Consider the following 27500-nt stretch of genomic DNA (forward strand, 5'->3'; position numbering starts at 1 on the left):
CAGCTGGGCTGGCTGATCTAGCCACAAATACACACTCAACCATTGCCACACACAAAGACACAGACACACACACACACACACACACACACACACGCATATATGCAGACACACAATCACAACAAAAACCATGCACAGAACAGAACACTTTCATCAACCTGCAGCGAAGTTAGATGCAGCAGCCATACAAATAATCAGGACAGCAACTGCACAAAACCTCTTTAACTCACATCAGTTTCACTAACCAAAAATCACCTCACAGACACACACACACAGAAATAGTGAGCATTACAATGAGGATGGATCTGACACCAGGCTGTAAAGAGACTTGGGACTGGAGGAGAAGTGCATGCTGGGAGGTGTGAAGGCCAGAACTCTCTCTCTCTCTCTTTGTTCTTCATGCACACACGCACGCACACACGCACGCACGCACACACACAGAGAGAACCACACACACCCTTTGTTGTCTCTCTCTCTGGACTAATAGCTTTTGGTGTAAAACCTTGGCTGTGACTTCAGGGGCGTGCCCTCTGAGCAGACCACAGCCTGAAAGATTAAAGGATGATATAGTGGGCCATTTTGCTAAGTTAAAGGTCAGAGGGTCACCAAAGGGTCAGAGGAGAGGTTGTGAAGCCCAAGAGATCAGGAAAGACCCCTCATACTTTGAGAAAGATAGCAAATTTCCCCAATTTCTTCAAATAATTACAGACATCTAACTTTGTTCATGGTCATAAATTCATTGTTTGAAATAATTCTGGACACCAGAAATGGTAAAAATTTGGCAAATTAACACTTTTCATTATAGCCATTAGTTCACTGGCAATTAATGAATTTAGAACATACATGCTACAGAAAAACACATTATGATTATATGTAATAAATAGCATATTATAATGAAATTATGCAAGGAGACATGATACAATAAACATAATTTCTTAAATATATAAGTTATAATAATGACAATATACTGCATGAGGGAGAAAAATTCAAAGATAACAAACACATGTATAAAGGAAGCTTGGCCACAACAGTCTGTTAAATGTCAAATACCCTCTCCTCTGTGAGACACACACACATAAATACCAGAAATACACACAATCACTAAATCACCCCCCACCCCCCCCCACCCTGTATTTCAGTATAAACACAAACACAAACAATAAGATATACACCCAGACACAGCAAATTAGAAAAGCAGAAAAGTATTGTGTTTGCAGATAGTGCTGAATCGAGAACATGATTGTCTGGGTAAGGTAGGCTACACTAAACCTGAATAATGAATAACAATAAAGAGAAAAGAGTGACAGAATAAGAGATGGAACGATGGAGGGAGGGAGGAATGGAGGAAAGAGAAAAGAGTGACAGAATAAGAGATGGAACGATGGAGGGAGGGAGGAATGGAGGAAAGAGAAAAGAGTGACAGAATAAGAGATGGAACGATGGAGGGAGGGAGGAATGGAGGAAAGAGAAAAGCAGGGGAAGAGGGTCAATAGGAGAGGAATGGAGAGTTAACACAAACATCAGAAAATTAAAGCGAAAAACAGACAAACAAAATGTGTGGTATTTTGGCAAAGTTCCAGAGTGGGAGCAGTAATCCGAACTCAGATCTTATGGATGAATCCCATAGGGGAAAGATGGCATGGCCTTTATGAGAACAAATGTCAGCTTTCAAACAAAGGACATGATAACCTTTCTTCATCCAGCTCACAGAATGGCGGGGGAAAAATAATGGTGCCATTCAACAGATTTTACACAATAACACTTAGCTTACAGCAGCTTGCAAGTGCAGGCATGCTTATATACACACACTCACATCGACACACACTCTCTCTCTGCCTACCACACACACACACACACACACACACACACACACACACACACACACACACACAAGTAAGAGAAACACACACAGAGAGGGAGTGATGGACAGAGAGAGGAAGTGAGATACACAACAAACACACAATACATAACAAGTAAGCTCACCCTGAAGACCATTACTATTTTCTCGCAATCATGAACTTAAAAACAGCCATTTCCACATGTCCATGTCCTCAGCTGGTACACACCACTCTTACACATGCCTCACCTACGTCATGCTCATCTACAGTACACACACACACACACACACACACACACACACACACACACACACACACACACACACACATGCATGCTCCCAGCAGTGGAGCAAAGAGAGGCTCATTGATGTGAAACATCAATTTCCAGGTTAGCTGCTCTCTGTGGCTGCGGAGGGTATCAGCAGGGGCCCACCTGTACCTGATAAACAGCTGCTGTGAGCTGATCTGTCCCCACAACCCAAACAGCTCACACAAAGAACACACACACACACACACACACACACACTTAACCAAACACACACATTTGCACACTGCACACTTAGCCAGACAGACACACACACACACTAACAGAAATAACAATAAATGTACCAAGATGCTCCCCAACAAGTACACTCATACACACATCTGCACTAATACACTCAAACATACACATGTGCAAAAATGCACAAGCAAACTAACATGCATATCAGCACAGACACGTACACATAAAAAGACATCGCCAGTAATAATGAATAAAAATTGATTCATAGTTGAAGCATGCACACTGAGACTAGCAGTGTCTTATACACTCAGAACTATGAACTAAGAACTTCACCATTTGCATACAGGTCCCAATAAACAAAAAAAAAAACAAAGACCCAGCTCTGCTGACTCTTCCCAGAGGAAGTGGAAGAAGAGGAAGAGGAGGAGGAGGAGGGGTGAGGAAGTGAAGAACAGGACAAACACTGGCACGAGGGAAGGCAAAATACCTGCCAGCACATCTCATCTCTCCACAGATTATAAGAACGGAAGTATTTGCATGTGTGTCTGTGTGTAGGCTATTTGTGAGTGTGTGTGTTTGTATGTGTGTGTGTGTGTGTGTGTGTGTGTGTGTCTAGGCTTCATTGTGATTTCAAAAGTCACCTCCTTTCATTTCACTGTTAGCTACTTGATCATGATTTAATTCTGTGACTACTGTTGACACCGATGTATACACACAACACATTATTATTCCTATTTTATCATTTTTATGGTGTTGTTATTCTGAGGTCATTTCAGAAAGTCATGGATTTGTCAGTGGATACGTTTGATCCTTTTATGGATATCTGAAAAACAATGTGAAATCTGAAAATGCCCCTGCTAAAGTGATATTTCATGGCATTTTGCAATGCACTCACAATTACAGTTAAATGGCCCATAACAGAAGAGAATGTGAAGTCATTCTCTTTTGACCGTAATTTGGAAGCTGTCATGGCTAGTGTTTTATTCCCACTGGCGTGAAGCGTCTGGCAAACGTGTGGCATGATACACAGTACCCTTGTCCTGTAATGGAATCCTTTTTTTTTGCTTTGTGATGCTGATGCCTGAAAGTTGTGAGAAACTGGGAAAAGTGTCACCTTGGAAGACACTATTCCGATTTGGATTTGATGAAGGGGAAGACAGGGAGAGAGAGAAAGAGATACAGAGAGATGATCGATAAAAGAGAGGGGTGGGGTGTACTGGAGGGTAGAGACAGCGGTAAAGTTAAAAGTGGAAAAACGTATGAAGCTGCAGAATGGGAAAGCACACATTTGGACTTTGATTAAGGGTTCTCTGAGAGAGCACTGGACACAATATGATGAAAAACATCAACAAACATAGAACAACATAGAACACCAACACAGGAGGAATGAAGAATAAAGAACAATATAGAGAGAGTTATGGAGAAGAGCGTAGTGAGAAGGTAAATTAGGATTAATGCATTATCATACCGGATATGTAATAATCCCACCTCTTGTAACTTTCACCTCAGGTGGCTTTAAACACCATGTCCTATTCTCTACACCTGACTATCATATGCATTTGTCATGTATACAGACCTTACTGTCCTGTATTTGACCCTAGGCAGATGGGTCAGGCCCTTGAGTCGTGGATCTGCTCCAGGTTTCTTCCTACATGTATCTCCAATTCTAGGGAGTTTTTCTCGCCCCTGTTACCCATGGGCCTTCTTTTCTTTTCTTTTCTTTTCTTCTTTTTCTCTGATTGTCTACACTTTGTAAAGCGCCATGATACATGTGTAATGTTTTGGCGCTTTATAAGCACAATTAAATTGAAATTGAAATTGAAATTGAAGGTAGCTGGCGGGGGCTAATGGAGAGGGAGGAGCAGAGGGGAATAGTTAAGGAAACCTCCAGAAAGAGAGAAGAGCAGGGAAAAAAGAGAACTGAAAAAAAAAAAAACAGAAACGAGTTGTGGAGAGGATTTGGAAGTGAAAAACAAAAACAAGGTGAGAAAGGAGGTGGAAGACACACACAGAAAGCTGTGGGGTGTTGATGTTGGCATTGCTGGTGATGTTCCTGCATGCGTGTGAGTGACTGTAGCTGTGGCAGTGCAGGTGATGGTGATGGTATGATGGTCTGAGCCGGCAGGCGGTGAGTGGTGTAGAGGATACGGCAGAGAGAGCTGATGGATGGGCTGTTTGCGAAGGCCGCTCGAGCGTGTAAACCATTATTTCCAGAAGAGAGGGAGGAGGAAAGAGGCAAGGAGAGGAGGAGGAATGGAGGAGAGGAGAGGAGATGAAGAATAGAGGGAAAGGAGGAGAGGGGAGAAAGAATGCAAAAGAGAGGGAGAGGAAGTATGGAGAAGAATAGAGGTCTAGAAAAAGAGGAGAAAAGAGGAGAGAAGAAAAGTAAGCAAACAAAGGAGAAAATAAACAGTGATGGGATGAAGAGAATTTAAGTCGAGAATAGCACGAAAGGAGGAATAGAGAGAGATGAAGGGATGACATGGGAAAGGAGAGGAGAGAGAGAAAATGAAAGAAAGAGGGCGTAAGCAGAAAGATCAAGCACACAAGAGGAGAAAGTCTGAGAAACGAGTGGATGTGTGCAGGTCTTGGTATGGACAGCGTGTTAGTGTGGGCCTCACGAGAGCAAACAGGAGTGCTAATTTTAAGTGACACTCGGGGGGGCTTGAGCAGGTGAGATAATCCCTTCCTGACGATGATGAAGGGATCGGAGAGGGAGAGTTCGAAGGAGGAGAGGAGAGAGAAAAAATCACAGCAGACCCAGAAGGCCTTGAAGTGGGAGAGAGAGAGAGAAAGAGAAAAATAAAGAGAGAGATAGAGAGGGCGACAGAGAGAGAAAGAGAGAGAGAGAGAGAGAGAGAGAGAGAGAGAAAGAGAATAACAAGTAGAGGAATAGGATTGGTAAATAAGCCGATAACATGCAGCTGGTCTTGTGAAAGGCGAGTGCATCATATCCAGTATAACACCCACCTCCCTTGCTACAGTACATATGACACCATCTCCAAAAGCATGGGGTAATTGAAGAGATGAGAGGAAGGGAGGAGAGAAATGTACATAAACAGGATAACATTAGGAAAACTGTACACTATTTTTGGAGAGGAAAAGCAAAGAGGTCAGAGAGAGAGAGAGAGAGATGGAGAGAGAGAGAGATGGAGAGAGAGAGAGATGGAGAGTGTTATGAGCCAGACTGAGAAGCAGAGTATGACGAGTGAGAATAAGAGAGGGAGGGAAAGAGAATTTGATTTTAGAGTTTGTGATTTTGCTTTACCAGTACTATTAGTTTAAATGGTCATACCAATAAAGCTTATTGAATTGAACTGAGAGAGAGGTGTGGTATAGAGGGTGGAGGGAGGGAGAGAGAGAGAGGGAAAGAGAGAGAGAAAGAGAAAGAGAGAGAGAGAAAGAGAGAGAGAGAGAGAGAGAGAGAGAGGAGAAACTCAGTGCACTCAAATGAGATGGGAGTCTAGAGTGTGAGCCAGCCTCTGGATTTCTAAGCTGCTCTTGGACAGTGATAAATCTCCCGCTGACGACCCAGCCACTTTGGCCCCCGTCCAGCCCCCTACAACACTCATCCACAGACCTCTGCTCCCTGCCCTCACTCTTTCTCTCTCTCCTCGCTCTTCCTCCTCATCCTTCACTCCATCTCTGCTCACCCCATCTCAACAACCCCCCCCCCCCCCCCATGTCTCTTTCCTTCTCTGAGAACAGGCCGTCTGCTAACTCCGGAGTACTGGACTCAAGACCAGATGAGACGGTAAGACAGATCGGGGAGAGGGAGAAAAGTGGGAGAGAAGGACAGAGAAACAGGGGAGGAAGAGAAAAGTGGGAGAGAAGGACAGAGAAACAGGGGAGGAAGAGAAAAGTGGGAGAGAAGGACAGAGAAACAGGGGAGGTCTCCCTCTCTTTCTCACATAATACTAAATACAGTGACACATACCCCCACCACATATCAATAAGCACAGTCATACATATATCCATACACATACCCCCACCACATATCCATACACAGATCCAAATACACACACATACAAGTTAAATATATATATATACCCAAAAAAAATCACACAAGTATGCCCACATACAATATGACACACACACACACACACACACACACACACACACACACACACACACACACACACACACACACAGGTCCACAAACACACCAGGGATATAGATAAATAATTACGGACATAAGTGCCAACCAGCAAATGGGCTGGCGGTAGTTTAACTTTCCACTGGACTGACAGGCGGGCAGAAAACAATAAGCTGAGGCGCTGTTTGCTGCCGGAGAATGATAAATAAATAAATAAAATTACAGCGGCAGCCATTAGGCCTTCAATCTGCCTGACAAGCAAAGCCCCTTTCTGCCAGAGAAATCCCTTTTGTGGACACAATTAACACCAGAGAGAGAAAGAGAGAGAGAGAGAGAGAGAGATAAAGACAGAGGGAGAAAAAGAGAGAAAGAGATGGAGGAATGGAGACAGAAAGAGACAGAAAGAGAGAGAGAGTGATAGAGAGATAGGAACTGTAGTAATATTTATGTGCATATGTGCTGTGTGCACACATGGTTATGAGTGTGTGTGTGTATCTGTTTTTGCGTGTGTGTGTGTGTGTGTGTGTGTGTGTGTGTGTGTGTCTACACAAAACCACTTAAAAGCCTCACGTGCCAAAAGCTGCTGAAACCTGCGCTGTCTCAGCCTCCGTGGTTCAGCGAGCAGATTAGGCTATTACCATCTCCGCTCTCCGCCTGAATAATTAACTCATCAGGATCTGACCGGCCAAAGCAGCCTCTGGCAACCCGGCCCCCGCATGTCCCCGTCGCGTCGCCATTGGTGGAATTACATCCCCACCCATGTCAGTCATCCAGATCCAAACTGTTGCCACTTCAGCACATATAAATCGACACCTCATTGACATACCTGTCCAAAAAGCTATTCATTCACTCACCCTGAAAGCAATTAGGTTTCTGACCCAATCCTACAGTGAGTGGGTAATTGATTTAGCATCAGTAATTACTAATGTTTGCTACTGTGTCACTGCTTTAAAGTCATTTTTGTGACGGCAGATTGATGGGTCATTTGAAATGACCAAATCCATTTGTCTCTTTTTCCCACTCTCAATGATGACACAATTCCAAAGAAACACTTACAGTATTCTTTTTTGGACCTTTTTAGAGTGTGACCATACTGTGTGTGTTACCATGAAAAAGTCTTCCTTGACGTTCAATTCATAACAGCACAACAGGACAGTGAGCTCATACTTTTCCAACCTGTGCGCTCTGCACCAACCTATCGTTCTGCAGCAGCAGCACCTGTCCCTGGTCCCTATAGGCTGCTGCGATACGCCCTGCACTACGGAATGTGATCTGGGGCCGCGTGGCTCTGCTGGGACTAGTGGATTATGGGTAGCCTCTACGGGACATCTCTGCATAATCAAGGCCGAGCAGAGGATGTGGCAGTCAGGTGTTATCAGTATGCAGAAAGGGGGGGGGAGCCGCAGCCACAGGGGGACTTCCTGCTCCTTAATTATTATTGAATTAAGAAAAGTGGAGGAGCTCATTAAAACAGCCCGGCGTTTAGTTTGGCCACAGTGTACTGTAGGGAGCGGGTTCTGCAGACTCATTAATAAAACCACAGAATCATACAGAGTTATACTCACACACACACACACACACACACACACAAAATTAAATATGAGCTGCTGTATACACAGCTACATTTATCTCTTAAACAACCCCTTCTTCCCCATTCCATATGAGCTGAATACAGTGTAGGCCTATGCTCTGTTAAGATACGATCTCTGTTGAGATTTGCTCCAGACCTAAAGAGCCTTTTTACTCCTTTGGAATTTCCAAATAGGTCTAGCCTTGGTCTTGGTATATTGGAATGTTACGTAGTTGTAGCTTAGTGCCAAAATTAGAACATTTGGACAAAGACAAATAAATCATATATTGTTTTGAAATGCGTCGCCTATGCGGCAACAGGAGCTTCCAATTGCGAGGGAACAATGTTGCGTTCATAAAAGGGATGCAATAACGCCACCAACAACAACCAAAACTACTCATTGTTAACATGTAAATTAAATGTAACGTTTCATTGAGAATCAAATTAAAATGGTCTCCTCTTTGCAAACGTAGGCATATGTGACAGATTAATAATGTTGCAAAGATACTGCATCAGTCCGTAGGCCTGTTTCATTAGGCAACTGTAGGCTATTTGTTTTGCCTTAATCTTTATTAATTTAGGCTAGGCCTTTTTATACAGTTATTCATCATCTTCCGTCCTTCGAGCTACTTGTGTGAAAAGTAAACGAGGTGATATTGCAATTTATAGAGTCAACATGCCATGCCAATGCCTAAGTCATTGTGTAATCCAAAACAATGTGAGCTTAATAGTCATTAATTTAGAATATGGAGATGATGGTCATTTGAACTTTGCTGGCTGGCAAGCATGCCTTCTCCTCGCTGTCATGTGTATTAGCTGAATTGTCATCTAAAGAACTCATATTGCTGGGTTATTTAAATTGGGACATCTCTTTAATCTTGATTTAGTCATTTATTAATCAACTGTCTCACTGCCTGTTCCTGTTTTTAATTTGATTTTGATTCGGTTTTGATTTTGAGTGTCACTGTTGTCTATTGACTTTTGTGTGCTGGCTTCCTGTTCAGAGCTCACTTGTAAAAATAGATATTTGTCTGAATGTGATTTCTTTCCTGGTTAAATAAAGGTAAAATAAAATAAATACAAATGTGTTCATATGAGATCCCTTACACATCAAATGTGCCTCTACATTTAGCATTCATAATATTGTAATTTTTCTTTGCAGCTCTTCTAAGTGGAGGTGTCAAAATCCCACCATCTCAAATGCAAACCACCCTTATTAGAAAAAACAAATAAACAAATAAATAAGAAAAGAAAAAAACTGTATGAAACACACAAAAAACACAAATCAATTCCATTCCCAACTGCAAAGATGTCACATTTCCCAAAGCCAAAAGCAATCAGGCAGGCGCCTCTATATCATTCTCCTCTCCAAACATGTCTCATTCACATCCACATCACACGTTTTCAACACTCCCCCACATCAGCGCATCACACAAGTGTTTGCTACCTGCACAACAGAATCACAGGAGACACTGTAGTCGCTTCGGTAATGAGGGAGCTGGCAACTCATGGACCCAATCTATCCATTACAAAAAGAAACCAGCATTTCTCTTTCTCTCTCTCTCTCTCTCTCTCGGCACAGTCGTACTCACTCGCTATGACGCTATAGTGTTTTTGTAATGCAGAATGACACCAGCTTTCGAGGGCCAAAAAAATCATATTACTGATACATCTGTACACCAAGCAAGCCGGCAAGAAAGGAACCAGCGGAGCAGGATATTATAGTTTCATCCGTAAATAAATGTTGTGTTGTGCGAGCCACTTAATTGCCACGTAGAGAGTGATTTTAATCCGGCAGATCGGGCTAAAGTGGATTAGGAGATGAGAGCGTTTAATCAAACCCTGGGATAATTACACATCGCATTGCCTGACACAACAAGCTTGCTTTACTTAGCCTAATAATGTGTAACCGTGGCAACCCCAGGGTGCCAGGGCTCTGGCACTGGTGCGCATGCACACACACACACACACACACACACACACACACACACACACACACACACTGAAGAAATATTTTAATGTTCCACACACACATGCACATGAGCATGCACATACATACATACATACCATTTTCACATCATGACCATACATGCACACAATCAAATCAACCACACACACACAAACATAGATATTACCTACTTCATCAAAAGTACATTTTCATTTCATTACACACACATGCATGCTTGCTCCAACATACACTGTGTATATCGTAAGCATGTACAGTAACAGTCAGACAGATATGGGACCAGGTCTCTTAAAGACCCTGATTAACCCCTATGTTTGTCCATGAAAGACATCTCTTCATGGCTTTGAAATTGGCTCGCATGCATCTCTACACCCTCTGCCTATCGTCACCGCCCCCCCAACGCTGCTCACAACTCTGCCTGCTTGCAGCATGCAGCTCCCATATGAGTCTGAATTTCCTGTAAACTATACTACACTACACAAGGGCAAGTTGTAATATTGGAGTAATTTAGCCAAGGTGGCCTACAATTGATGCATCATAGTGGATAATGCATTTGCTTTCTATTGCTTTGTACAATGTTAGAAAACTAATGATAGGATAATAGATCAGTTGACATTGGTTTAACATTGTCAAGCAGCTAACAATAATATATTAATGTAAGATAGCTAACTAAACCAGCAATAATCAGCCATGACAGCAATTAAGTTATAAATGAAAAACTTATGAGGGTGCAGAATGGGAATGCACACATTTGGACATTGGACAATAGACACAATATGATGTAAAAAAAAAAAAAAACAGAATACCAACATATGCTGCCTTCTTGGCCAGGGCTCACTTGAAAAAAGAGATACTTATCTCTATGTGTTTTTCCCTGGTTAAATAAAGGTAAAATAAAATATAAAATACAGTTAATAAGCCATGACGTTGACTGCCATGACGTTGACTTATATCATGATATGTATTGTAACACATAAGCACCTGTTTGACATGTTAAAAATACACTCACTCACTCACTCACAATGAGGTCTGAGCAGGGCAGGTTGTGCGGACATGTGACTGAAATGCTCTGGACTTTTGCTAAGGAGCTGAGAAAGAGGAGAGGAAAGGAAAGGAGGGAGAGGGGGGAAAGGAAAGGAGGAGAAGAAAAGAGAAGAGAGGAGGGGAGGAGAGGAGAGGGATCCACTCTTCAGATCAAATATCCATGTTCTGTTTGCCAGGGCTCTGCTCCTTCATCACCCTCATAAACAAACATGGCTGACCCAGGAGAGCCCAGCTGGCAGGACACAACTTCCACTGAAGCTCTGCCCAGACACTCTCTCTCTCTCTCTCTCTTTCTCCCTCCCTCCCTCACTCACACACAGACACACACACAGACACACATTCCACCATTGTCACAAACTGATCCATTATAAACCCAGATCTGCAATCCATCCAGCTATGATGCCAGTGTGACACTGGGCTGAAACACTGATAGTCACATTGGCTTTAGATGTGGCCCGTTTCCTCTGCAGGACTTGTCTCTTGAGGGGTGTTACATTGTTCACTGAAAGATAGCCCGAGGTGTTATGTGCCTTGTTGTGAAATACATTACTGAGTATGAGAGGTGATTCAATGGGGCCTCAAAATCAAAGTCCCTCACAGCATTTCAAGTCCAAAGATCAAGTTCAGATGATAGCTTTTAGCCTTATTTGTCCACATTCACCCCAGGCACACCTGATGAAGAACTTTTTACAGTTTCCTTAGGGAACTTAGCACAAATGTCTATAAGTTCGTTCACTTTTCCAATGATACTGTTGAATTGAATGTTATGAATTGTACTTATTGTAAATGTATTGTCTTTTGGGGCTTTATTTATGTTTTTTAATGTTCTCTGCAAAGTGTGTGCAATAAAGACAAAACAAAACAAAAACAAAAATATAATATTATCATGAGCCAAACACTGACCAATCAACACTCTTTGCTGACGATTACATCATGACCATCCTTCAGTCTGTTGCAACTGCCTTGACAGGCGTCATAGCAACTGTCACCATGTAGTGAAGGCTGCAGGGGAAACCTGATCAGAGGCTATCAGCTCACCTGCAGGCCTGGCCCAGGACAGGCAAGACAACACCAGCAGCAGAAGCCAGGTCAGAGTGGGCGCTAAATTAACTGATGATGAAACTGCAGCACAAATGGATACTTGTAAAACTTCCAAATATGACCAAAATTAAGGGCCCTATCATGACAGTCAAAAGCGCGTCGTCACTCGTCAAAAGCTTATTCAAATTTAGTAGGATGTCCAGTCCACATTGGGAGGGTTTCGCTATCAAACGTCGAGCGCATGGCGCAACAAGGTGTTCCTAGGTTTTTTAATCAGTCATGGAATGGGTGTGTTTGGGGCGTATAACATCATTTAAACCAATGAGAATGACATCGGTCATTCCCTTTACCGGCGCAAAGCACGATGTCAAATAAATGCATCGGTATTTTGACATTCAACGGCGCATTTGAAGGAGGCTGCTTGCGAGACCGTATGGAATAGTCATTCCACTAAACCATGCTTTACTAAAACCTAGCATAGCCTTCACGCATTTGCACTCTATTATTTGAACTCATTAGCAAAGTGAAACTAACTTCACCATGGTGTCAGTCAACGACAAGACAGTTATATGAAGTTACTTTCACTATTGACTGACAATGGGTTACCATCGAAAACATAGGCTGGAAAAAGCAACACTTACCCTAATATTGCTCAAATGACTGAATAAAAAAACATTTATCCTGCAGAGGAGTTGCTTATCTCGTGACAGTGCGTCTTCAGCTGTGCTCCATACGTGTCTCTCGCCTCTCCCCTAATCACTTTTAACCGTCATTACCAATTTGCAAATGATGGTGAATAACTACTCATCATGAGATAAAAAAATGAAAAATAAACGTGCAAAATAAGGAATTAAACTTAGCGCCGGGTGGAAAACGAGTTTTACGCCATGCGCCAGGGTGCAAAATACAGCCCTAAGTTACAAATATCAACAGATACTATGAAGGTACACAAGACCAAGTAAATGTGTTTACATTTCTCCCTTAGTCAACACATATACTGACTAAAAAAAGCAAGGGTTGATTAAAAGCTAGCAAAAAGGCATTTATTTAATGCGTCTATCCTGAAATAGGTAATATGTTTATTCTGCAATGAGACTTTCATGCGGTAATTAGTGAAATCTGTTAGTAAATGTGTCATACTCCTTAGCAGCCTCTGGTTGCCCGTCTGCAAAGAACCTGGAGCTGAAAAATGTCATAGCTTTCTTCAGGAACCTGAGTTTACAATTATTTAAAATCTGCCCTTTACACAGTGCAGTGTGTCTGAAATATTTTGTCATTTAAACAGATGAATGCGCCGAGAACATTCACAGCTAATTGACTAATTAGTGTAATTAAGTCACTTGCCAAACTGTTATTTGGAAAACATGGGCTCTCCATGGAGATACAAAAAGAGACACAGATACAGTACCCAAGGATAGGGGGAAGGGAGTGTGTGTGTGTGTGTGTGTGTGTCCGTGCGTGTGTACATGTGTGCGTGTGGAGAGGAGGATGGGTGGGTGGGTGGGAAAAAGGGGCAGTCATGGCCTACTGGTTAGGGCTTCGGGCTTGTAACCGGAGGGTTGTCGGTTCGATCCCAGACCAGTAGGAATGGCTGAAGTGTCCTTGAGCAAGGCACCTAACCCCTCACTGCTCCCCGAGCGCCGCTGTAGCAAGGCAGCTCACTGCTCCGGGTTAGTGTGTGCTTCACCTCACTGTGTGTTTACTGTGTGCTCTGTGTGTGCACTAATTCACAGATGGGATAAATGTTGAGACCAAATTCCTTGTATACTGTACGCAAGTATACTTGGCCGAGAAACCTGATTTACAATTTACGATTTACAATTTACAAAAGTATGAATTGGCTTTACCAGCCAAAGCAAATGCACCAGTGCAAGCAGACTCTTTCTCACGGGCACAATGGCAACACACCACAACGTTGCAAACATTCCCACATTCACAAATTTCCAACAACACACAGACACAAACAAGATCTCCCTCTCTCAATGTGCCTCTTTCACGCCCTCTCCCTTGCTCTATCTAAGCCCCCCCTCCCCTCTCTCTGTCTGTCTGGCAGCTGCTGCCCTGTGTTTGATTCAGTGGCCAGCGTGAGAATGTTCTGGAAGTCCTCCTGCATGAGGACATCGGCCCAGGCCAATAAACAATAATCTTGACAAATTGGCCTCGTCCAATCACTCATCAACACCCTCCCCGCTCCCGTTCCCCCTCCCCCGCCGTACCCCATTCCACCCACTCGGCCTCTGAACAAGCCATCAAGGGGTCCGACATGACTGAAAATCTGGGCCACCAATCAGAGCAGGACCCTGTTGGGAAGGACGGCAGGAGTCGTGCCGAGAGGATACAGATACTGCCGCAGCAAACGCAGGGAGTGTTGGGAATGACAACAGCATCAGAAATATCAGGAATGTGCTCACATACGAGTTGTACTAGTGAAATATGGCATGGGAAGATTCAGTGAAAGATGTAAGATGTAAATTTCAGATTTCTAGGACAAGTATACTGGCGTATATAAGGAATTTGGTCTCTGCATTTATCCCATCTGTGAATTAGTGAACACACAGAGCACACAGTGAACACACAGTGAGGTGAAGCACACACTAACCTGGAGCAGTGAGCTGCCTTGCTACAGGGGCACTCGGGGAGCAGTGAGGGGTTAGGTGCCTTGCTCAAGGGCACTTCAGCCGTTCCCACTTGTCGGGGATCAAAACGGCAACCCTTCGTTTCCAAGCCCGAAGCCCTAATCAGTAGGCCACAACTGCCCCAGACACATATGTGTGCATTAATGTGCCGAACAGGCCTCTGTTAGGGGAGGGAATCCACAGGTTATTCCAACCTGTTTACTGAGAGGGGCTGAGCATAAGGATTCTGGGAAGCCTTTCCCAGTTATGGTTTATACTGGTTTGGCAATGTATGCCAGTGTGTGTGTGTGTGTGTGTGTGTGTGTGTGTGTGTGTGTGAGTGTGTGTGAGTGTGAGTATGAGTGTGAGAGAGAGCAATACACATGCATATACATGTAGGGCATGTATGCGAGCACAAACACACACACACACACACACACACACACACACACACACACACACACACACACACACACACACACACTCACACACACATATGTACACATCATAAACCCAATACAAAATCACACAGATACTCACACAGACACACACACGCGCACACACACACACACACACACACAGACGCACGCACACACACACCTACAGTAGGATAGGAGCCCAGATATATTACCTGCTGCTCCTGCACTAAATGCTCAGCGTGAGAGGAGGAAGTGCTAGAGAGAGGCGATGGTCTGGCGGCTGATAACGCCACTCCTGCCGGGTAACCCCAGTGTGTATTTTTTCCTAATGCAATGTCCCATTAAAGCAGTGCGAGTGTGATGAAAACTCAGACACCCTCAAATTGCCCTGTCAATCAAATGGCTCCCCCAAAACTGATTAAATACACTACACATGTGCTCTGCTCACTGATGGACAGCTAACCTGACTCCTGTGGAGGCACACACACATACACACACAGATACACACACACACACACACACACACACACACACAACTATATGAATATATACACAGAGACATATAAACAGACATACACACAGGTGCACAGAATCACACATACAGAAATATACTGCAGACACATTCAAACACACACTCACACTGGAACACACTAGATGTCTAGAGGTGCAAATACTCATGCACACAAGTGTCAAGTCTCATTTTAAAAAACATCGGGAGGTTTTTTTTGTTATTTTTCAGCAGTGTTCAACCACAACCTGACCAACAGTTGATTCTGATGTGAAGTGCACCAGGGCACAGAGCAGTGTGTGTGTGTGTGTGTGTGTGTGTGTGTGCGTGTGATGCTATTAAAACCCACCTCAAACCATTTCTTCTAAAACGAGTAGTTGTGGTCCTTAATTATGTTTGGCTGAATCGTGTTCATTGCCATCGTAAAACACCCAGTGCAACCCTTCATATTTCATTCAATATTACTGCACCATCACACATTGATATAAAAGTTAGAGTTGTTGCGTCTTGACATGTTTGGCAACCATTCTGATAGAAGAAATATGTTTCTTGGCATAAGAATTATTAGATTATCTAACATTTCTGGTTTCTGTGCCTTTATTTCATGAAATCTGTTGTAACCATTTTAGAAAAGCAATAAGCCCCAAGAGACCATAGTTTCCATATATATGTATATATATATATATATATATATATATATATATATACACACACACACATATGGGGTTTGCATGGGGAGATTTTGAAGTATAATTTCAATTTTCAATTATAGAGCGCCAAAACATTGCACATGTCTCATGGCGCTTTACAGAGTGTTAAACAATCAGAGAAGGCCCATGAGTAACAGGGGAGAGAAAAAACTCCCTAGAATTGGAGATACATGTAGGAAGAAACCTGGAGCAGATCCACGACTCAAGGCCCTGACCCATCTGCCTAGGGTCAGTACAGAGCAGTAAGGTCTGTTTACATGATAAATGAATAAGTTAGTTAGGTGTATGTTACAAAGAGGTGGGATGGTTACATATCCAGTATGATAATGCATGCATCTTATTTAGTGTCAGAAAGTTCAAATAGTCCAGTATAATTGAGTATGACACTATGGTGAATAGCTAACAGTCAGAGAGAAGCAGACACCTATGTGCCCGTTGACCTCAGGTGTCCTTTCACCTCAGACCAGAGGAGACAGTAACTAGTTACTGAGGACTCAGGCCAAGATCTCTGTGCAAATGAATAATTCTGTGAGGGTGTGAATCGGTGCCAGATCCGGGAGTGAGTGTCGGATTCCATCCGCTTGCCTCACCTCTTTGCCTGGGCTCGCTCGTCTCCACAGAGGCTCCACCTGTCAGCGATGCACCCCCCCTCACGTATCTGGTGTGCAGCTACCATAATCACACACATATACACATACACATACACATACACAGACACACACACACACGGGTTTCTCACGTATTTTAACTTTTTCCCGCTGTCTTCCCGTTTTAATATTTTCCCGTAAATATCCCGTATTTTAACAATCTCATAACATTAGCTCTACCATCGGACTTGTCAGTCTATGTACTGTTGTCCTGTTGCTACCCTCTTGCCCTTCCAACGAAACAGACATTTTCAAAGCATCGCTTTGCTTGTTTGAAGGCGACAGTGAGACTATTTAAGATGACGGCGTGGTTGTCGTGAGAGCACGATTCAGTGGCACCTGCATGGTTGTGGCTAGATGGGATACAGCTAACAACGGAAGTCACGTAACAGATAGTGAAATCTCCAGTGAAATCTCCATAGAAATAAACAGTATCAGGACAGGAAGTAACCCTAACCCTAACCCTTAGCTGTATCCCTTCTAGACACCACCCACCTGCATAGTGTATGGCCACACATTTTGTTTGCGCAGGAGAGAGAATGACAGCGCACAGGGGCATCGATTACAGAACTTTAGCCTTGCTAGGGCTGTATAAACTTGACCAAATTAATATAGGCTGTTGTTAGGCGTAAATAAAGTAGGCTACTTTGTTGTATTGTTTAGCTGACCAATGCACAAGCTTGCAATTGCGAAACGGACTAATACTGCAACCCTTCCAACGTTTGTAGGACGAATGTTGACATTTTCCCGTATTCTGCGTGAGAAACCCAGAAAATCTCCCTTATTTTCAAAGCTCAATGTTGACAGCTATGCACACTTTCACCCCCACCCCCACACACACAATGGCCCTCATTTATCAACCAAGCATAGAAACCAGCTCAAATCTGAACGCAGGAATCATCTTATGACAAGGCTCACGTGTGATTCAAGAAAAATTCGTATCACTCCAATTCCAGTGTAAGAATGAACGTGTGTTGGTAAATGTGGCGGCTAAAAACAAGTGTGATTTAGATATCACGCCCCAATACATGCTCATTTCAGAGGCCTCGTCCCTAGAATTTACGACATGGAGGTGCATAATACGGTCAAAAGCCCAGCTGAACCTTGTTCATTTTGACAGCTAGAAAAGTGTCATCAAGAAAGCCGGGAAACTATAGCGATTTAAATGTAACATACTTTATTTTCGCAGAGAGTACACATCATACTACAAATACATTCATAACAAAACCATATAACAACTGCCATTTGCCCCATGATTTTTTTTTGCGCTTTCCAAAGCAAAAGTAATTTTCTCCACATATGGCTATCCTAAGCTATCACATATGTCAACATAACAGGCTACATTGGGAAAAGTAGGCTACAAATGTGCAGGAAAAGTCCTCGGTCCAAGATATTCCATGAATTCAACTCTTCTACTTTCCAATCCTCCGCCGATTACTGCTGCTCTGTGCTATGTCGCCTCAAAAACTTGCGTACACAGTTGAGATGTTAGACTCGAGCGAAGCCATCGCTCACGTTCAAATTGATGAATGCCATGCTTTGCTTGGAAATGAGCGTATGCCTGTCCTACACCTATTTTAGGTCGTACGTTCGTTTCATAAATGGATTACTGCATTTCTGGGGATCGCATTTTGTCTATGTAGTTGAGCATCACTAGTAGTGGACCGCTAATTGTTGTGCTGCCAGTAGGCCCTACAATGTCTTTCTCCAAGGAAGCCAAGTCAAGTTATCAAAAATCAAAGGCAAAAACAAGAAAAAGAGAGAGATCAAAATGAGGGGAAACAACTGCTAATAAACTTCTTTCCAAAGAAAGGTGAGCGCAAATGTTAAAACACGAAAACCCATGCTTGAATATCTTCGCAATCGAACTGAGAGAACCCATTGAAAGAGCGGAAAATACACTTTCCTTTACTGTCTATGGTAATCTGAGGTCTCGTGATCCGCCTCCATCTCCATCTCTTTCAGAAAGACTTGGCGCCAGCTTGATTCATTCCCTATGGTAGGCTACATGCTGACCGTTATTACTGTAGTGGTTCCGGGCGCAATTTTTTTCTCCCTTTCAGCTTTCGTTAGTCATAATTTTTTTTACACATTAATGAAAGGGATTTATGATGTAGTGAAGTGCAATACTTCACTCAAAACGTAATCAAGTAAAATTTTAATTACTGATTTTAAAAACGACTTAAAAAATACAAAATACACACAAAAAACTACAGGTACTCAATACAGTAATGCGAGTAAATGTAACTCAGTAGGTATGAGCTACACCGTCTATTTTTTTCTAATGTACGCATCGCTATCACGTCTGGTGTAGCTACTTCCATTGCAGCAGACGCTACGGGAACGGAACGCTTCAGTTACTCGCCTGGTGTAGCTCATACCTTACTTTACACCTATAATGATTACACTCTAAACCTCATTATCACTGGTTAAGTGTTGCAAAAGACTACAGTATCACTTAATCAGAACCTGGCTTTTTGGATTGTGTTCAGGAAGAGTATACACTGATTAATCAGTACTAAAACCATCAAGGTTTCAGATCAATGATTATCTGTCTGTCTGTGTGTGTGTGTGTGTGTGTGTGTGTGTGTGTGTGTGTGTGAACTGTATTTTCAGGCATTAAACTTGCTACTTACCCACAGGCGTATTCTCATAGATCAGGAGGTAGGACCGGAAGAAGTAGTTCAGGAAGCGTGGCGGCTGGTTGGAGGCTATGTAAGAGAAAGAGGGAGAGAGAGAGAGGGAGAGAGAGAGAGGAGAGAAAGAGAAAGAGAGCAAAAGAGAGAGAGAGAGAAATTAGAGTAGCTCTCCAGGGGAATCAGGTCTTTCTGGAGAGTATGTATTGTGACACGCATACATACACACACACACACACACACACAGACACACATGCATACACACACAGACACACATGTGCGCGCGCACACACACACACACACACACACACACACACACACACACACACACACACACACACACACACACAGAGAGAGACAGATGTGTGTGTTCAGTCTCTGGGGCATAGGTTAAGTGGTGTGGAGAGGTAGAGGGAGCCGCGGGAGAGAGATGTTGTGAGAAAACATTAAGTGTGTCATTGCCGTTCGATACCCTTGCTTTAGCGCATCACTGAAACCTGTGGGTCCTGTTCTCCATCTGACCAGCAGGGGCACTGGTGAGAGCAGTGAGAGGAGACAGTATTGATCCCAAACAACAAGTACACACTATTAATGAGCAAATCTCACAGGTTCACTTGCTAAATCAATACATTCGCTCCCAGCAGGACTATGCGCTAATGTGAGACTGTGTGCATATTTATGGGAGTGTGTCAGTATGTAAATGTCTTTCTGTCAGTGTGTCAGAGAGAGAGAGAGTGTGTGTGTGTGTGTGTGTGTGTGTGTGTCTCACTTCCCTAAGTAATCTCCCTCAGGGCAACACCAGATGCAAAGATCTGTCACACGTGTCACACATGACACAAAAGCCTTTGTTGATTAAATATCCACACGTGTTAAAAGTATTTGTGAGTGTGTGTGTGTGTGTGTGTGTGTGTGTGTCTGTGTGAGTAGGTGAGAGGGCTCTGGTCCTGAAAATTACAAGCGCAAATCACACACACACACACACTCACACACACACACAGAGAAACCCGGAGTTGTCTGTCTGTTGGCCAGGGCACTGGGTTACATGCAGTTTTGTGCGGCGGATGAGGGCACCGAGCTGATGGCCTTTGATCAGGCGCTCTGGGTTGCGGGTGCAGTTCAGAGCAGGGAGGGGAAGGGGAGGTAGGAGGGCTGAGTGTTTGATGTTGCGCCGTTTGATAAGAGTGAATCACTCCTCGACTCCGGGCTTTGAACGTGGCACTCGGTCTTCGCCACTCTGTCTCTCTCTTCCCGCCTCTCACACACGTAAACACATTCTCAGTCACTCACTCTAGTTCCTCTCTCTCTCTCTCTGCCTTTCTTTCACAAACACACAAACACACACACACACACACACACAATCTATTTCTTTCATAAACATGCACCCCCCCCACCCCACACACACACACACACACACAGACGCTCAGCAGACATGACATCCTAACTGCCAGTGGTCCGGGTTGCTAATGACGCCCTGGTGCTCATCCTCTCCTGCTCACTGTGAGATTAGTAGCGCCAGGCACCCCAGCCTCCCCAGCAAGCCCATTTAGTCAGCCTGCTGAGGAGCCTCTTTCATCCACTAAACTGCCTGAATGGGAGTCCAAGTATGGCAGCAGATGCTCCTTTACATTCATTTAGGTACCACTGTTTGCACTAGGGGCTTCTATACATCTAGATAGATAGATAGATATATAGATAGATTACTTGGTAACACTACAACTTCTCAAAATAAAAGTCCAACATCGTATTTGTGTAACCCGGATACCATTAATTTAATCTCTCCAGCCTTTGTAAATATTTCATGAATATCTTATGAAGTCTACATCGAATGTCACTTTACTATAAAAGTTGTGAAGCATTCATAATCTCCTGAAAAATACACATTCTTGGAGAAAATATGATTTTTCTGTTGGTATACTTAGATAACCAAATCTCTATGCTCTCCCACACCTTCTTAATTCCTTTACAGTACCAAAAGGCATGCATGAGGGAATCACCATACAGGTTACATTTTAAACATTTATCTGATGATGTGTTATCAAACTTGCTTATTTTATCTCTCGTATAATAAATTCTTGTCGTTATTTTAAACTGTATTAATCGCAGATTTTCATTAGTAGTTAATTTGTATGTTAGTGACAAGCATTCTTTCCATTTTTCTGTATCATCAACTTCTAGGTCTTCAGTCCATTTATTGTATATACTTTGTAGTAATACATCACTGCTTTCCATGCTTATCAATAAATTGTACATAGAGCCGATCAATTTCTTCTTTTTGTTACTTTGGCTTAAGATCTTAGCCATTTCAGGGCTGATTTCCTTTCCCAAGTCGAAATTCCTAGTCATCCAGTTCTTCAGTTGCATGTACCTAAATATTTCTGTGTCTTTTAGGTTAAATTTACTTTTTAATTCACTGAATGGTGCAACAGAGTCGTAATTTGTGACATCTGACAACCGCTGGATTCCAGCTTTTATCCATGTTTCCCAGTATAGCTGGGTGCTCTGTATATTTATTGATGGGTTGTTCCATATTTGTATGTGCCTGGGAAGCCCTATTTCTTGATGGAGAATTGTTTTTTATCTTATTCCATGCCTTTAATGTACTATTAATAACAAAGTTTGTTGATTTAATGTTGTCTTTGGAAAAAGGTGCTAACAGTAAACTGTTGCATTGTACTTGATTGTTTTCTGTCTACCCATGGATCTTCATTTGTTTTATTTATTATACGATCAATATAAAATGTCTGAGCTGCTACATGATAAAACTCTAAGTTAGGGAGATTAAGACCCGCTTCTGCTCTTAGGTGGTACAAAACTTTCCTTTTCAATCTACATGCCTTATTTGACCAAATGAACGAAGAAATTATCGAATTTACCTCTTTAAAAAAGGTTTTAGGAGGCGTTATAGGAATATTTTGAAATTTAAATAAGAATTTCGGTAGCCACATCATCTTGAAGAGGTTTATTCTTCCTATTAAATTAATCTTCAAATCTTGCCACTTCCTAACATCTTTCTTAAAGTCTTTCACAAGTGGAAGATAGTTATCTTTATACAGCTGGGTCTTTTCATGGCTAATATAAGTTCCAAGATATTTTATATTTTTTTTCTGTATCCGAAATTGTGTGAATTTTTCTAAGTCTATTGACAACAGCTCCGTTTTTGCCATGTTCATTTTATAACCTGAGATCTCTGAAAAGTTTGTAATTATTTTCATTACGTGTGGAACTGAGGTGATTGCATTGCTTAAATATAGTAATAGATCATCCGCAAATAAGCTTAACTTAAACTGTTTTTTACCTATCTCAATACCTCTTATCTCTTTTGTCTCTCTAATTTTTTGAGCCAAGGGTTCAATTGCCAATGCGAACAATGATGGTGAGAGAGGACATCCTTGGGCAGTGCCTCTAGTTATTGAAAAGGGTTCTGATAGAATTCCATTTGTATGTACATATGCTTTAGGAGACCTGTACAGGGTTCTAATCATATTCCTGAAATTTACTGGAAAGTTATATACCTCCAACATAACGTATATAATTTTTCATAAAATGATCTAAATTCATTATTTATGGCCTGATTACTCGTGTGGGCTTTGTTTGAGGTTTCATCTCTTAGAACTATAGTCTTTTTAAAACTTTCTTTATTAAAGAGGTAAAATGTTTGCCTGATTTGTTGGCAGCTATATAATTATTTTTTTTAGAATTAAACTTGAAGTCCTCTGCTTTCTTAATTAATAGGCTGTCCAGTTTTAATTTAGCTTCATGTAGTTCTTTATAAATTTTACTATTTGCTTGGGTCTTATGTGCTCTCTGGAGTAATTTAATCTCTTCTCTCACTTTATCTAATTCCTTATCAAATTCTGCTTTCTTTTTTGACGCATATCCGATCATAATTCCTCTTAGGTATGCCTTAAAAGTATCCCAAACTATGTTAATACCCGGTCTGTCCTGGGGATCCCCACTTTTTACATTCGTTTCTATAAATAGATCTATGTGGTTATTGACATATTTCAGAAAGTCAGTGTCCATTAAATACTTCCTGTTCATTCTCCAGATCCTGTGAGACATTATGTTTTCTTTTGGGGACAGCACACATGTCACTATAGTATGATCAGATATTACAATATCATGGATTTTACTTGTTACCACTCTGTCTAATTCAGTCCCCGAAATAAACAAATAATCAATTCGACTATAGCTATTTTGTGCATGTGAGAAGTGTGTGTAATCTATTGTATTAGGATGTAATGTCCTCCATACGTCCTGAAGATCATTAATAGATAAGAAATTAAGGAGTTTATTTGGTGGTTGTACCTTTCTAGTTGTTGTTGAACTGTCCTTTGAGCTAAAGATATTGTTCAGATCTCCTCCGAATATAATAACCCCGGTTGGTGCACTATCCAAGACAGTCTGTATCTTGCTCAGAAAAGACATATCAGAGATAGGACGTTTATATATATTGATAAGAGTATAAATCTCTCCGAACAATTCGCACCTAACTACTAAGTATCGGCCATATTTATCTGGATGTTGTGAGATTAATTTGAAAGATAGCCTTTTATTTATTAAAATGCCCACCCCTCTGCTCCTGGATGTTGCTTCAAAGGCTTCCCCAACCCAATGCCTCTTAAGATACTCTATCTGGCCTGTTTTAAAATGGAGCTCTTGAAGAAAGACAATGTCAGAGGATAATTTCCCTACAGTAAGTGGTATAGGACCTTATGCTTTTTTGTACCTTCCTGTAACCCGTTTACATTCCAAGTTGCAATTTGTATTGTATTCGGAAAGTTTTGAGCAATATTCTTATGAGCCATAGAGTAATAGTCTATTGAATTTACTTGGTAATGCTCCCCTAGCTACTATCAATTGAACCCAACCTAAATTAAAAAGACAGAAAATTAAAAAAGACACACACATAAACATCCATTCATGCTCAAACACACAGACATTTATTACTCTACCCCCCCCCCCCCCCCCCCCATCCCCTTACAACCCTTAAACCCATACCCTCCTAAGGCTCCATCCTTAAAGAGCATACTTTACTAAGGTTTAAATTACCCCCTCCTTTGCGTCGGGCCATGATCTCTACATTCTATAATCAAAATTAATGTACATATTAATTATAGTAAATCAACCTAAAGCTTATTTCCCTGGACCTTGGCAGAAGTACAATCAACACATACAGTCACAAAACAAGAAATGTACATCATTCTGGTATCGACTTAATGTTCCTGGTACTGTACCTTATTTATACCATAGCACATTTGGGTTTATGCAAACAAACAAAAAGCAAGTACTCCCCCCGCAGCTCTAACATCCCACTCTCCACACCTCCCGCCCCTCCCCTTCCCACTCAGTCAGTAAACATGTTTCCCACCCACACATACACACAAGGCTCATACACGCCCCCCCCACACTCACACATACATCCACTCACCACGGCTACTCATACACACACATGTACGCACTGGGCCAACCCCCCCCCCCCCCTCCATACACACACACACACACACAACGGCTCATACTCACACACACACACCATGACTAATACTCATACATACACACCCATGTACACACTGGGCCAACCCCCCCCACGACAGGAAAGAAAACTAGAAGGGAGGGAGAGAAGGGAAATTATACAAATGTAGGGGAACATATTAACAGTTCTTATTATAACTTAAATTAGACATCAGTTCAGTCCTCTGGGTATCCCATATTTCTCACCACCAACAACCACAACATAAAAAAATTCAATATCCCTAGTTGTCCATGTAAACCCAATAGGTGTGTGGGGGGGGGGGATTGAGATACAATACCAATGTTTACCAATGAAATAAGATAGCTTTTGTTCTCCAGTAGGGTTTCCAGCTTCAAAGGGGGAGAGGGGTAGAAGAAAAAAAAGAAAAAAAAAAAGTTCAGTTCAACCCCTTCTTTTCGCTCACTTAGCTGCCTCATGACCTTAGGCGGTCCCATGCTTCGCATACAGTAGGGAATCTTAGTTCTTCATCTCCAATCAAGACTAACATAACAGCTGGATGCCTCATCTTAGTTGTAATATTTAACGCGTGTAATTTTTCTCTCAGAGGCCAGAATGCATCTCGTTTAGGGTTGGGATAAACGATTATTTTTTAAACGATTAATCTAGCGATTATTTTTTCGATGCATCGATTAATCTAACGATTCATTTTTTCAGTCCGATTCGATTCGATTATCGATTATCTCCCCATTAATTCACTAATAGCAACTTATACATGTTTATTTACATATCTGAATGAAAAAACATGAATTATTTAACATTGCAATATATGTTTATTGCTCTTAAGATTCCAAAATAAAAGACTGAAGTGCAAGTAACTACAAGTGCAAAGTAATGTATTCTTAGTCAGAGGTAGCATTCAATAAAGTTTCAGTTAGTCATTTTAAGACGTTCTTGTGGGAATCATGTGTGAATGCAATTCATAACGTAGTTCAAATAACAGTTTGTACTTCTCCTTTGGACAAGCACTTTTGAGTCTTGGAAAACACTTTTCCATTTCCATCTGGATTTTGCAAACAGAGTCAATAAAATGAGCCCTGCATGAGTAATACAAGCAGCTGCAAGTAAGCATGCTAAACTTGACATCCAAACAGTATTCTAACGTTAGCTTTGAGATAAGGTTACTGCTTGATTGCATACTGTAACTTAACTTCGTTTAGTCTCCTCAATGTACTATGTTGTGATAAGACCTTAGCAGAGTTTACTTTAACTTTAATGCAGCGGTTTTGAACAAATTTGCGCAGCATGGTCACGATGCTAAGCGGATTTAATAGCAATGTAGCCCACTGTGTTCTATGCAGTGCTTCTATGTGGCAACAACAATCCTTCAACAATCGTGAATATTTTGTTAAATGCACATGCAGAGGAGGAGCAGCGGGCTCGTTATGAGAGAGAGCGGGCGGGGCGAGGAAAGGCTGTGTGAGTAAGTGGCAAGTGCAGCTCAATGAAATTATTTTATCTTATCTTTAATTTAAATAGCAGGCCTACAACATAGAACATCAATGTGTGGTGGCCGGTTTTGATTTCGTGGTGCCCAGCCACAGATTAGTCAACGTATGAAAAACACTGAAGGTGTAAAATTAAAAATATTTAGCAGCACACGTTATGCTTGACGAATCGACGCTCATATTTTGCGTCGACGTATTTTTTGCGTCGACGTCATCAATTACGTCGACGCGTTGTCCCAGCCCTAATCTCGTTTCTTCCTTAGTTGTACAGATATGTCGGAGATGATTCTGTATTTATTGGCCTTTGGCACCGTTTCATCATTTGCCTGGTTTGCTCTGCTTGCATTGGCGGCTTTCAGGATTTGTAACTTTGTTTGGAAGTGCTGGACCCGAAATATTTCCGTCAAGTAAAGTGTTACCGATTACTTTATTCATCTCCAAAGGGGAAATTATGGTACAGCAGCAATTAATAATATAAACATATATCACACATATACATACATACATACATACAAGTTAAAAAAAATACAATTGGATACAAATACAAATACAAATACAATTTATTTCATGGATGCATGTATGGGGACTGTGTGTGTGTGTGTGAATGCATGCATAAAGGTGTGTGTACTGCACTCAGTATGAGTTTAATCTATATTTTCTAAGCTTGTTGAGTGGTTGCATTGAAGAGCTGAAAGTGAATTTTTAAATCACAGACAAGTCCTGTCCAATGGGATGAATGGAAGAGTGGGAGAGGATAGAGGAAGGTAGAGGATTTTAGCCCTTTGAACACTCCTCCCCCCTGACACCCTGTGTTTGACCCTTAAAGGTGCGCCATCACACCGGTGTGATGGGAATGTTGCAAAATGAACGTTCTAAAGAATATCTGGGTTCATTGAATTCAACATAGAATTTTAGGACCTTCAATTGTTGCGG

At 41.9% G+C, this 27500-nt stretch overlaps 1 protein-coding gene across 1 annotated transcript in view; it reads right to left on the reverse strand.

The window, feature by feature from the left end:
- Nucleotides 1-27500, reverse strand: part of cdh23 (cadherin-related 23) — a 243160-nt gene that overhangs the window by 213710 nt on the left and 1950 nt on the right. The window contains exon 2 of the mRNA XM_076285746.1: nt 19590-19664. Within this exon, the coding sequence (XP_076141861.1) occupies nt 19590-19664 (75 nt within the window). The remainder of the gene's footprint in view (nt 1-19589; nt 19665-27500) is intronic.

This window comes from Alosa pseudoharengus, unplaced genomic scaffold (assembly GCF_046254945.1).
Source record: "Alosa pseudoharengus isolate Yale_2024_CS ecotype anadromous, Long Island Sound unplaced genomic scaffold, YU_APseudo_1.1 YU_APseudo_1.1_scf_15, whole genome shotgun sequence".
Lineage (NCBI taxonomy): Eukaryota > Metazoa > Chordata > Actinopteri > Clupeiformes > Clupeidae > Alosa > Alosa pseudoharengus.